The 14,478-nt window shown below is 41.9% G+C and overlaps 1 protein-coding gene across 1 annotated transcript in view; it reads left to right on the top strand.

Annotated features, from left to right (window-relative positions):
- The first annotated feature begins 1,625 nt into the window (after positions 1-1,625).
- LOC124545976 (odorant receptor 43a-like) overlaps positions 1,626-14,478 on the top strand; it is a 46,193-nt gene continuing 33,340 nt past the window's right edge. Inside the window, exon 1 of the mRNA XM_047124941.1 lies at positions 1,626-2,416. Within this exon, the coding sequence (XP_046980897.1) occupies positions 1,626-2,416 (791 nt within the window). The remainder of the gene's footprint in view (positions 2,417-14,478) is intronic.

Below are 14,478 nucleotides of genomic sequence, written 5' to 3'. Positions count from 1 at the left end.
TCGAAAACTGTCTGACAGACAGGATGCAGATACCGAAACTGCATCTCGTGAGCCCCAGGCAGTGTAGTAGGGTCTTTGGTTTTCAAGATACATGTCAATGACTTTGCGGCCGAAGCTAATTACAAATCTAAGGCTCTTCGAAAATGGTGCAGTTGTCACCGAGGAAATTCTGTACGGTAAAAATGACAATAATGTGCAATTATATGTCGAAGAATTATCGGACTGCTGTAGAGAAAAGGGTAGTTGTGCTCTTTACGAAGTGGTACAAGAGTTGTTTCATTTGACTACTGGATTAACTAACATTCGTATCTGGTTTACTGGAGCTGCAATACCATGCCGCTAATGCGAAATGCCGAAAATTTGATTCCCGTGTATGTTAATATCAGGGCCGGTTCTAGAAGGTGTTAATCCACAAAAGCGATATATGACTACCTCCCTTTTTTCTATACAACATCAGATTTAGCACCTTTATCCCTTTAGTTCCCTCTCACATACAGTTTTTGCCGTTATTTGGGTTCTTTGTAAGATCTTTACAGATAAACTTACATCTGTTGAGCGTGCAAATGGGTTCATTTTGCCTTTATTTATGATGCGGCCTTTGTGAAAATATCGCACTATGGGTGATCCTGGCGCTACTCTGAACTTGCCCCTCCTTTCCTTCCCCCCCCCTCCCCCTCCCTTCCCCCGTGATCGAGTGTATCGCTTCATGCTTTAAATGGGCCCAGGGTAATATGCACAATCTGTCGACCTGGCCTGCACAAGGGTGCACATTTCGTTGCCAAGCAACAGACATAGGGGCCGTGTGCACAGTTGATGCCACACATACGGCGAAGCGAAACCATTTCCCTGTACTGGACACAGCCTTTACGAAAAGGAATCACAAACTATATCACTAATTTGTTTAGTTTGAACAACGTTTCATGTTACATTAGATACGGTACAGTCATTACCATGCACAGTTTTAAAACAAAAATATTCCCCACTCTTTTTCCCGTACAATCACACTTCTTTATGAGGTAAATATCCTGTAGTTTGACGGCGGGCACTGTGACGTAAATACTTCAATAATTCACACACGGTGTTAAATTTCATATAGCTGTCAATATTTTATTCAGCTTAATAATGGTCTTGCGTTGTCACACCTTCATATAAATGTTTTAAAAGTGAAACCTAAATTTTGAAATTAAAAGCTGCCATCGAACTGTTTGAGAGTTTAGAAGAATGATAAGTTTTCATAATTTACGTCCATCGACGAATTACGTTTTTTTCCTATTATATAACGCAGTCGACACTGTCTGCAAACGAATCTAAATAACTCATCCACAAAATGCTGCAGTCTGCCTTGATAATTCACAACTTACTTCCGCCACTGCAATTTGTAATAGTTGCAGCCATATAGATGTATTCATATATAAAAGACAGCCTCGCCCTCAGTGACAGAAGAGAATTAGAGGAATGCAGAAGCGCTCAGTCGACTTTCATTGTCTCCGTATCTCACGGTCCACATCTGGCAGGGGCAGAAAGTTGTTAGCACACGGTTTCCCGACAGGAACTGTAGTAACGTCAAAAAGATCTTAAGTACTCGCTGTAAGACGGGCCGGATAAGAGATACAAAGGGCCTTAAAATGAAGGATAATTTGTCCTGGGCAGCCAGTGGCAACTCCGTTCTCAAGCTTAACATCCGACACCTGTGGCTGTTGGGAGTTTGGGAACTGGGTGAATCCCGCCTGTTCAAATTCCAATCTACTATCGCATTCGGATTAAGCTTATGGAGCACCGTGGAGTGTGCCCTAGCTGTTTACTTCATCTGGGGAGATCTGGAGGAAACCACCCTTGTTCTCCTGATCACCTTCACCTGCGGCAGCGGCGTCGCTAAGATGGCCGTCTTTCTGTACGACAGACGGCAGTACAACTCCCTGGCTCATCAGCTCGACAAGCTGCTGTCGCTCCAAAGCGAGTCCTGCTCAGAGGACCCTAACTTGGCAGCCATTTCTGAATGGTCCCGCCGGAAAGCTGCCCGCCTCACGCTGGGTCTGCTGCTCTTCATGCTGTCGCAGAGCTTCTTGTGGAACTTTGTGCCCCTCTTAGTCTACCCAGAGGAGCGGCGTCTGCCCTATGTTCAGCACCAATGGAACAACAACAGCCTGTACGAGTTCTCCTACACCGTGCAGGGCCTGTCAGCTATCTGGGTGAGCCAGATAAGCTTCAGTGTGGACTGCCTGTTCGCGGTCGTCATGATTCTGGTCGCGGCCCAGCTGGAGATCCTCGGACAGCGTCTTGTGAAGCTGAGAAACGACGTGGACATCGTCGGCGAGGAGAAAGCCGTTTCTGAGAAGAAGGAACTTGACAGCGAAACTGGTGAAACCATGTACTACGATTTGTGCCTTTGTATTGAAACTCACCAAGAAATCCTCAGGTAGGTTACTTGGCGCGATATCTGATTGCAAATACATTTCGATACATTACAGTTTTTGTTCCTTGCAAAACAATTTCCTAAATATTTCTGTAACCGCTATTTATTTTGAAGAATAAATGGTGTAGCAATAATTTGACAGATTTCGATGTCATGTAGCGCTTTCATCACCAGTGTTATTATTTTCGCACTTTGATAGCAATATTCTGATTTATCGTCATTTTCATGTTTTCAGTAGTTCCTTAATTACTTTGTTACTGTTCTTTTCATTACGATTGTTTTCCTCTTGGATATGTCGTCCATCTGCGGAACTAAGCAAAAACCTGTTGATCTCTATACTATATGCGTTACGCTTCGATCAAACAGCTTTTCCTCTATTAAATCTAAGAGATTATGCTAGGAAAGCATTCGTTTGTTTTATGATTTCTACAACAAACGGACTGAAACTGGCTAATGACCAGTTGTGGTACATACCAGATCTTCAGTTGTAAAGCTTATATCAAAATATACTCCCATAACAACATATCTGACGTTCAAAATCCTTAAATCTTGACAGATACTATTTCATATCAAAATTTCACTAAGTTGCAGATGTGATGTATTCCAGCAACTTTCACATAAGCTGTAATATATTTTCATTTACGATTCTAGAAAGGTTCGATACTGTATGTTTTGCCCAAGTACCCTTCACTGTAATGTAGACGTCGTAAAATCTTCACCGGGTTTCAGAAGAAAAATTGCTAAGCGAAAATATTTAAGTTTTTGCTATACCATTAACGTTCGTGATCAAGTGAATCGAAAGATCCCTTACCATGGTATGTTGGGGATTTGGATTACACTTATTTTAACTTTTGTGCAGTATGTTATAAGGCATCATAGCTTCATGTTTAAATTGCTCACATATCTATCGTTTTCTGGCCCATTTACGAGGTAGTTTATATTTGCATGTAGAACATTTATTTGCCGAAAATGGTTCAAATGACTCTGAGCACTATGGGACTTAACATCTGAGGTCATCAGTCCCCTAGAACTTAGAACTACTTAAACCTAACTACCCTAAGGACATCACACACAGCCATGCCCGAGGCAGGATTCGAACCTGCGTCCGTAGCGGTCGCGCGGTTCCAGACTGAAGCGCCTAGAACCGCTCGGCCACCACGGCTGTTATTTGCCGAGAAACGTTTCTTAGTTCCATGGTACATGATCTGGCTAATTTATGTACGTTTACACAAATATATTAACTAGCAACAGAACATCGTTTTACCAATTTATTTGTTGGCTTAAAACGTGTATGTTTTCATTGTTGTGTCAAGTGCTGCTCTTTACTCTTCGCTTTGAAAATTATGTGCTGAAACTTGATAACTACGCGCGACAAAGCTTGTTACTCAGGAATATTCCTTAGTACCATTACTCTATAGCTTCTGCAGTTTAACAGTAGCATACATATTTATTTTTACTGTTTCTACAAGAATCCAGTGCCTCAAAGTACTACTAACAAAGTGAATACACTTGTTCCTTGTTTAGAATGTATTGTCTCTCACGTATTTTTATCTAGAATAGAATTTACTATCCTTCTTCTGAACACGAAGATTGGCTATGCAAATTACTTTCAGTGCATACAGCACCAATGACTCTAAAGTGAATCTATCTGTAACTGTAACTGAATATAAAGAATGGCTGCCAATAGTACACGGAATGGCTTCGTCATCATTCAGTCACAACACCCTGGCTAATAGTCCCATACTGAAAACCATGCACCAACTGAATCATGTGAAAATGTTACAAGTGAATACAGTTCCTAATTCCAACTCATAAAGTTCGTTTAAACCCTCCAGTTGTTTCTTACCTGCAAGGGACCATTCAGCTCTGCCTTGTCTTGTTCCGCTGCAACAATACGGAATGCAGAAATGGAATAAATAATTGAGCAGCTAACTGCCTTATCATTCACTTTAGGCTACTTTGAAAAATGCAACTAACTGTTTACGCAATTGTGTAAGCGGTGAGCGTGTAGAAATATTACGATTTGCCGCCAGAGGTTGCACTAACACGAAACTATAATCGTCCTTTTGCATTGTAATACACAACGTAAACTGATACGAATAAACATAATTTAAGTTCCAAATTAACTCTTTATTCTCTCTACAAAACATTTATAACTAAAAGTGATGGATGGCTAGTAGTCATTAAGATTCTGAACACATGACCAATAATTTGCTCTGGTTTCAAAAACGTTGATTTTGTCGAACAATGCGTAATCTTTACACTGCAATAATTACTCGGCTTGTGCTTGCAGCGGAGAAGAAGTATATTCATGTTTTTCCAAATGTGTCGCCTCTCTATGAAAGAATGTCAGAATTATTGTCTACTCCAGTGAGTATCCAGATTAGATTCATTCCTTATCCAGCACGTCTGCCGTCAAAGCTACTCACTCACCGACGAGTCAACACACTCTCTCTCTCTCTCTCTCTCACTGCAGCCGACGCACTCTCTCTGTCTACTTGCTACTTGAAACTTCAGGAGAAATCTGCTTTTGACACTCTTGTCTTTCAAGATTTCAGTAGCAGTGTTTACATAGCAGCTGAGGCACCCTATTGCACTTAGGCTGGTTAGCTGAATCAAGCGTTCTTAATCTCATAGAGGATGTCTGGGACTGTTTGGATCAGCATGTGAAATACAGTGATCAAAATACCCACACTTTTGTTGCTCTACAGTATCTAATCTTCTATGAGTGCCTTCAGCTGGATAGGGCACTAAGTAAGGCCGAATAAGATTTCCATTGACTTTCCTTGCTACTAAGTCTATGTGTTCGAACTACTTCATAGCATTAGCCCTAAGTATTTAAACCATGCGACAACTTCAGATGTCTACCACTTAGGTGTAAATCGGATGTAGTCAAACCATGTCTCTCTCTTATATGCATTAGCATATTACCATTTGGTATAAAATGTAGAAATACTGAATAAGCTAAGACTAATGAAATTTCTGTCAGGGCTCAGTACGCAATCCAAGTGTACGTCCTCCACTATTTGCAGGTATTAGATGATTAACCGACGTTGCCCAATTACCTCAAATTCACCAAAAAAACCAGGTCTTGAAAATTTTTTTCTTGTAACTTTAATCTCCGATAGACCATGCCTTATTGTTCTAAACGTTTTCAAAACATTCGGTATCTCTACTATACCTGGGTCTAAATGTCATTCGGACCATTATAAGTGACACTGGTATACACTCCTGGAAATTGAAATAAGAACACCGTGAATTCATTGTCCCAGGAAGGGGAAACTTTATTGACACATTCCTGGGGTCAGATACATCACATGATCACACTGACAGAACCACAGGCACATAGACACAGGCAACAGAGCATGCACAATGTCGGCACTAGTACAGTGTATATCCACCTTTCGCAGCAATGCAGGCTGCTATTCTCCCATGGAGACGATCGTAGAGATGCTGGATGTAGTCCTGTGGAACGGCTTGCCATGCCATTTCCACCTGGCGCCTCAGTTGGACCAGCGTTCGTGCTGGACGTGCAGACCGCGTGAGACAACGCTTCATCCAGTCCCAAACATGCTCAATGGGGGACAGATCCGGAGATCTTGCTGGCCAGGGTAGTTGACTTACACCTTCTAGAGCACGTTGGGTGGCACGGGATACATGCGGACGTGCATTGTCCTGTTGGAACAGCAAGTTCCCTTGCCGGTCTAGGAATGGTAGAACGATGGGTTCGATGACGGTTTGGATGTACCGTGCACTATTCAGTGTCCCCTCGACGATCACCATTGGTGTACGGCCAGTGTAGGAGATCGCTCCCCACACCATGATGCCGGGTGTTGGCCCTGTGTGCCTCGGTCGTATGCAGTCCTGATTGTGGCGCTCACCTGCACGGCGCCAAACACGCATACGACCATCATTGGCACCAAGGCAGAAGCGACTCTCATCGCTGAAGACGACACGTCTCCATTCGTCCCTCCATTCACGCCTGTCGCGACACCACTGGAGGCGGGCTGCACGATGTTGGGGCGTGAGCGGAAGACGGCCTAACGGTGTGCGGGACCGTAGCCCAGCTTCATGAAGACGGTTGCGAATGGTCCTCGCCGATACCCCAGGAGCAACAAATTTGCTGGGAAGTGGCGGTGCGGTCCCCTACGGCACTGCGTAGGATCCTACGGTCTTGGCGTGCATCCGTGCGTCGCTGCGGTCCGGTCCCAGGTCGACGGGCACGTGCGCCTTCCGCCGACCACTGGCGACAACATCGCTGTACTGTGGAGACCTCACGCCCCACGTGTTGAGCAATTCGGCGGTACGTCCACCCGGCCTCCCGCATGCCCACTATACGCCCTCGCTCAAAGTCCGTCAACTGCACATACGGTTCACGTCCACGCTGTCGTGGCATGCTACCAGTGTTAAAGACAGCGATGGAGCTCCGTATGCCACGGCAAACTGGCTGACACTGACGGCGGCGGTGCACAAATGCTGCGCAGCTAGCGCCATTCGACGGCCAGCACCGCGGTTCCTGGTGTGTCCGCTGTGCCGTGCGTGTGATCATTGCTTGTACAGCCCTCTCGCAGTGTCCGGAGCAAGTATGGTGGGTCTGACACACCGGTGTCAATGTGTTCTTTTTTCCGTTTCCAGGAGTGTATATGGCGTCAAAGCCAAGAACTGTCGTTTCGATTACTCTTTTATGTGACGCCTTCTCTTCACTATGCCCGCCTCTAGGAGTGATTTGTACGTTACCACCTCCCAACATACACTAAACGTAGAGGCAACTGTTGGAATTAAGAAGGTTTCAAGTCCACTATGCATAGTTTTACAATTTAAGGTAGGTTCCGAACTGTCTGCGCAAAGCGTTTTCCACATTCACAAGCATTCCAAGAGTTAATAAAACAGTCAAGAAGGCTAGGAGAGAGTTTCTACTAGATGGAGCAGATAAGCACTTATTAACGTCATATTTATAGGGTGAATTGGCATCACTTACCATCAGTAAGAAGGATGTAGAGGAATTATAGGCAAAGTTTAAGCATTCTTGAGGGTATTTTTGTTGTGCCGTTGCAACTACAAAAATGTTCAAATGTGTGTGAATTCCTAAGGGACCAATCTGCGGAAGGCATTGGTCCCTAGACTAACACACTATTTAAACTAACTTATACTAACTTATGCTAAGAACAAGACACACACCCAAGCCCGATGGAGGACACGAACCTCCAGTGGGAGGGGCCGCGCAATCCATGACTTAGCGCCTCAAACCACGCGGTCACTGCACGCAGCAACTACAAAAATGCGTCATTTTTTAACCAGACGCGTTTCGCCTTATTGAGGTAAAGCATAAACAGTGGTCTGTAATTAGGTTATTCACATTTTGGTTTGCATTTATATCGATAAACGCTTCGTTAAGAATAAATTGATTTGTACTCACGGTGTTTTTCGGTTGATTTCTTCTGCAAGCACATGGTTGTTTTTCTGCGTTAGAGACTGATGGTTTTGGTGTAATTTGTATGCGTTCTACAGCACTATGTTTTTCACAACATACTTTTAAGCACACCAATCTCGTTTTTGTACTTCAAGTATGTTTTGTGGTTTGTGTTTTTAGTGTTGCCAACATAACCTTTCCACTACTTTGTCTTTGACCTACAACTTTTTTTTCCCGATGGATTATTGTATGTGGGTAATTCTATTTAATTATCTTTCTGTGTATTTATGTATTGTGTAAGAATAGGTATGGAATATGGATGGAGGGATCTTTTGTGAGTGTAGGGGAGGGGGAAACCGTGATGAGTGGACATAACTGTGTAGCAGTGTGATGGAGTGCGGATTAGAGGAGAATGTGAGGTCACAGATTCATTTCACTTCTTGCTCCTCACTTTAATCTGTTGTAAACAAAGAACTCTCTCTTAGAGGAAATACTGTAGTTATTTATTTAGTGGCTGTGTACTTGGCATTCACTGCAATGTTTATTTGAATATTCTATTAATCTCTTTACTCCCCCCCCCCCCCCCCACCCATAACTCTGTTCATCTCTTCATCTTCCCTATCCCTCTACATCACTTCCTGCCCCCTCTCTTCATCTGCTCCTCCAATATTTCTTTCTCTGTCCATCCCATCTCCTCTTGTCACTTCTCTCTGTCCACCTCCTACTACCTCCATTCTCTATCCATCTCCTCCCCTTTCCTTTTGATGTCCACCTCCTGCTCTCGTCTATGTGTCTCATTCTACTTCTCTTCCCTTTATTCTATTTACCCCCACCCCTCCCTCTCTCTCTCTCTCTCTCTCTCTCTCTGTCCATCTGCTCCTCTCCCTTATGTGTGTCTCTCTCCTCCTTTCCCCTCAGTGTATGTCCTTGTCCTCCTCCTCCCTTATGTCTCTACATTATTGCTATTAACCCTATTGCATGTTGCAGATCCTTAACCACCACATTATTTCATTGCAGAAGAAAATAATGTTTACCAAATATGGGCAAAATCGAAGCAGTGGCTAAGCTGAAGCTTTTCACCTGTGACTTTGCCTGCATAAACTCGAATATATTTGAGACTGGTTCTGATCTATATACCTACCATACTTGCCCAAGGATGCTGTGTGGGTGTTTTAGAAATTTGGTGTTGAACCTATGGCCTGTAAGGTAGGACGATGCCCTCTCACACATGCAGAGTTCAGAAGAGCAGCAGTAACGACAGTGATGTAATCAGACAATTATCTCGATGTCGGTTCGTCTACACTCCCTGCAAAGGAAATATTATCGCTAAAAGAAATTAGTGTACAGGCTGAGATGTAACTATATATTAGCAAAAGTGAAATCTTTGATTTTCGTATTTAAGGTTTATTTTAACTTTACGTATGACTCCATGACATAGAAATATTAGAAAATATATGTACAGGGTGGAAAAATATTATTACTGGGTCTTCACGACTGCGATAGTAAATTCCTAAATTTTATAAGGTTCTTTAGTGGTAAGATGGTGATGACCATGTCGGGGAGTTGATAAATATACAAACAAATTAAATACAATTCGGGCAAGAGATATCAATTGCACTAAAATACACAGTGAAAATAACCAAAATTAAATGGGATCAGTAAAGAGCAATCAAAAAGAAGTACACAGTTAAAAGAATTCATAACTCTACAGTGACTGATCAATACCTTTCGTTAGATGGGACATCTCACGTTTCAACTTTAATTAAGCCCGACAATTGTGAGTATGTTTAACTACAGGTTATGGATGAATGTACGAAAATTAGGATAGATGGAGACTACGGCAGTTCCGAGTGTCCATCGAACATCGCATGCTAGCGTGGGACAAGCACTTGTGATTACCTTGCATTGGCTGAGGCAGTGGCAGCTGTTCGTGCGAGCTATGAATCTGAGAACCTACTCTAAACCTCTCTCGATTATTAAACACCAGTCTGAAACATTTCCTACGTCTTTGGTGAAGCTGAGACTCCTATTTTCCCCTAGCTAAGCTAACTGGTATGGAACACGCTATTTGGCAGGAACAGCGAGTATGTTGTTGCCCTAAAATCGCTCACAAGCATTAATTGTTAGGTGCGGTTCTCTGTGCTTGGAGACTTTGCAATTTAACTCCTTACGACTGAAGAGGAGTTTGTGAACAAGTGTTCTCATAATGACTGTCGCAATTGTCCTAGCAAGGCGCGAGTGACCTTGCTCAAAACCTTGGCGTTTTTCTGCAAGAGAAGAAGCCAATTACTCTGTCTGAAGTTTGCCTATATCAGAGCTGGTGGCCACATGTTTTCTTTCTGGCCAATGAGGGCATATGTACTTGTTTCTTTCGCAGGGCAGAGTTTAACTTCTACTGCTTAATACTAAGATAAACAGCTTTGTCTTTCATGCGAGTTTTAAAGCAGGTGGCTACAGTGAGTCACCAATGTTTTGAGTTGGATTCCCCGGACGTTTATCTGCGATTTCCGGCCGTGATCCTGTAGAAAGGGTTTCTGAAGGTCCTCGTTAAAAGCAGGGAGTAGGGCTGCTTTTCCCAGCAGCCTACACAGTGGGTGCAGCGTCTCATTGTGTCCACTAGGTATCCCGTGGTGAGGGTTTCAGCTGCACAAGAAGGCGTGCCGTCGTAAAATTCTCCTTTCTCTCAGAACTGCGTCTCGTAGCTCAGGTCAGGGAAATTATTTGCGTTAAGTTACTAGGGTGAGTGTCAGTGGTTTATATTCACGACATGTCGGTTTCTTTATTCGCTTCATTTTGTCTATCAATATAAATCATGTATTTTTACATGACTATGTTGGGTGACATACTGAGTTAACTGCAATTGTTCCAGGAATTCAATGTAAGGTGCGTTATATGTTTGACACCTTACATATCACCACCCTCTTTTACCGAAGTTAGACAATGGTTGCGGCATTGTCTAAGTCAGTCGAAAATTATACTTTTTCTCAAGCATTGAATATTGTTCAAGCACTTGGTTTAGTCCTTATTCTATTTAATTCTGTTGGTTTGTATACTTTTTTATATGGTTAACTTTGTTATTCATTTGTCCCCCTTAAGTGAAGACTATAATTTTTTTCTACTGACGTCAATTTCCTTTTCTTTTTTATTTAAATATGTTGTGCGTATTTTAGATTTTATATTGAAGACAAGGAGCCTCTCACATCGATCTTTTAATACCTTTTTGACAACCACTTACTATTTAAATCAGCTTAAAATATTGAATACTTTATACGTAATCCAAAAATGCAGTGTTTACATTTTGCTGTTTCTTTTACAAAAATTATGATTCTAACAACTAATGTAAGCATCAAAATAATTCTTTGGCAAATCTTAATCATGTCAAAATTTTAAAAGTTTCTGTTCCTGATTTATGCAAATTCAAAAATATTGTTGCCTCAAAGAATGCTCATACACACATATTATTATAAAAAATATTAGTCTAAGAGACAACAAGGTTTTTAAGAAATGTTGTATTGATAATCATGCATGAATAAAATTTTAAAATATTACACTCATAGACAGTAAACGAACTTCACAAAAACGTTATCTTCAGGACACAATATAGATGAAAAGGTTTTCTTTTTAACATATTATTCTAATGAACATTGTAAGTTAATAAAACATTTCTTTACAAAAATACTTCTCCTGCATTGCTCATGAAACAGAGGTTATGAAAAGACTTTGATACAGTTCTCATTCAGACATTTTCACACATTGTACGGAGAGTTGCAAATTGTATGAAATCGATATGAAAACGAAGTCCTATGTTAATTGCTGTGCTCTTTGCAGGTTTTTCTTTGTCTGACACTGATCTTTACCTCAGTTCGATACTATTTTCATATGATGTCTACGAATGTTCTTGCGTGAGTTTGGCAACAATTGTCTTTGCACGAAGCTGAAGAACTTATACCAGATGTTTGTCAGCAAACCTTTGAGAGAGCAGCGACATTCTTCATCGAATTTTGCAACAGGTTGTTGCCATAGTTTGGTGTGACCCTCATAATGATGTGGAACTTTTAGTGCTGCGACTCATGGAGTATTGGCTTTAAAGACATGATTTTTTCATCTCAAGACATTGCTGAAGATAATTTGTTTTTATAACACTTCGTAGACTACTAGTTTACAGTAAGATGGGTGTTTGGAAAAAGAGTATCTTGAAATATTTCCGCCCATCCTCTCTCTTCAACATCAGTCTTGGGACTCTTCATCCTCTGAAGTATCTTCCTTTCTCCAGACTTGAACCTTGTCTCTTCTCTGGGTAGCATATACGAAATTATTGACCACTAGTTGCTTCGAAATTTTATGTTCGGTAGTGTTTCAGTCATTGATTAGGATGTGTAGTTCACAATTGTTTTATTGATTTTCCTTCAGCTCTGTAGTTCAAAATAACATCGCAGTCTGATGGCAACAGTGCCATTCTACACGTAATATGTTTTTTCCCAATTGTGCCTCAGCCCGTCATTCCCTGCAGTCCTCCAAAATCGAGTATCGATCGAAAGGGAATTTTCGCAAGGCCTGGACCCAAATTCGATCTTTGGTGCTCATCTATCCTCCTTGTACTTTTTTATTACGGCAAGATTGCTAGCGCAGTTAGGTACAGGGGTGCCTAGATTACAAATTGCCATCCTTCTCGTGTCCTTGCCAGCACCTCTGCATTGTAGAAAAAGTTTATCTCTTCGAACCACGTTCGATATACATTTTCAGTTCTCGTCTGCCGCATCGTCATTGGCAGTTGACGGTTGTTTCTTGCAGAGGTCGAGTACAAGAATATTTTCTTATAATCTACCTTATGCCTAATGCCTAATTTACGCGCTTATGAAATTCTTTACATGGTCCGTCGTCCTATCTCTGTGTTACAATTCTCGTTTGTCTGTCTGGTTCCAGTTTGTTCCTGATATATTAAGCTAATGACACTCCCTATGGTCGATATGTGTGGTGTCGTGGTGTGGCATGTTAGTAGGTCATGCTATTAGATCATCACCTTTGCACACTCTATATATTATGTTAGTTGCTACATATGAAAATTTAAGGTACTTCTCAGTTCTCTGTTTCTTCTTTCGCCCATACTCCTGGTCACGTCCTGTCTGGACGTACTTGACGGCTTCTTTGATATTATTTACTGATGCTTATAATTGATTATTTATCACACCTTTTAATATGGCTTACATGATGAAGTCCTAGAACTTAACCTATCTCATTCTATGCTTCGTTCGTTCTGTCTGCACCACTTTGTTTGAGTGGTGGAAGATCGTTCCTTAGGTCTGGAAGCTCTTGCTCTTCCACCTACGTTTGACAGTGTTCAGCCCTGGCTCAAAGAGAAGTGTAATCCTCTCAAATGTCGCGCTATCCTTTCCCATGTCTAACACAGCTCGTCTTTCATTCGAAAATCCGCACCTACCATCATGTCCATCGTTAATTTCGGTATGATAAAGAAATTGGCTTCGATCTTTTGACCTTGGCTGAAAAGCATTACCTTGTTTGTTTATCGACACCCGCAGCATGATTTTTGTTGAGTCCCTTCACTTTCATCTCCTTCGTTTTCAAGATCGGTATTTCTTCGTTAGCATTGCATTGGTTTAATAAGTTTTCCGAAATCGCGGTTAGCTCGCTTCTGCTGCCTGTTGACTACCTTAATTTGGATTTTTGCTACCAGGGCCTTCACAGCTGGTTGAAACTCGACCGGTTTTCACTTTTCTTCCTCATCTCCCTGCAGTAATGCAACCTCTATGAATCATATATGAGTCGTTTTAGGATTTTTACCTGTGAAATCGAACTTCCTGTCAGGTATGCCTCGACCACTATCTCTCTCTCTCTCTTCTACCAGTTCTTCTTCACATTTAACTTAGTCTTACCTCAATTCAACTATATCTGCCTTTTATTTCTTTGTGTAAACTCCCAAATAGTCGCATCTAAATGCCCTTGATGTATCTCCGTAACTTTCATTCATTGTACACATTGGAACCTATGCTCAATAGTTATTTATTTTCAGCTTCCGTCGACTGCGGATTACAGTCCTTGAGTTCGTTTTCCTTGGTCTCAGCCTCAAATAACTCTGCCAGTAACCACCCAATTAATATCTCCCCAGCATGATGTTATTGTTATCCTGCCTTTGTTTGATCCTTGCCATCCTATTTCCTCAATTACCACCTGTTGTTACTAAATGTTTATTTCTGTCGATGGTACGTTGTCCTCTTGGAATCGGCTCTCCCTAGTTTCAGAATTAAATAACTCTGCGATGCTAATTACTTTACCTGTTATCTCGACTTCCGTTATGCTTGCTTCATTTTGTTCTGGTAGTCCCATTTTTGCCAAATCCTCCCAACTACTTCGTGTCCAACCTGTTGTTTGCGGTATCCCAACTTCTTTTGGTGCCTGCGGTTCTGTTCACCTTTGCCGCTCTCTCTTCAATTCGAAGGTTTCTTGGGGTTTGATGGCCTTATCTCCACTTCTTCTTTCGGTCCTTCTTGTCTGTGTTCGACCTGGTGACACTGGTTTCTTTGCTAGTAATTTGTCAGCCGGTTTGTCCTCCAATACCCATTGCGATTGTCGTTATTCCCCGTATAATAGTTATAGCCATTCCTGTGTGAATAGCCGTTGCCACTTCTTGTTCCGTAGC

The sequence above is a fragment of the Schistocerca americana genome, chromosome 8 (genome assembly GCF_021461395.2).
Source record: "Schistocerca americana isolate TAMUIC-IGC-003095 chromosome 8, iqSchAmer2.1, whole genome shotgun sequence".
Classification (NCBI taxonomy): Eukaryota; Metazoa; Arthropoda; class Insecta; order Orthoptera; family Acrididae; genus Schistocerca; species Schistocerca americana.
The sequence above is the reverse complement of the archived record's forward strand: the minus strand, read 5'-3'. Positions and strand labels throughout refer to the sequence as shown.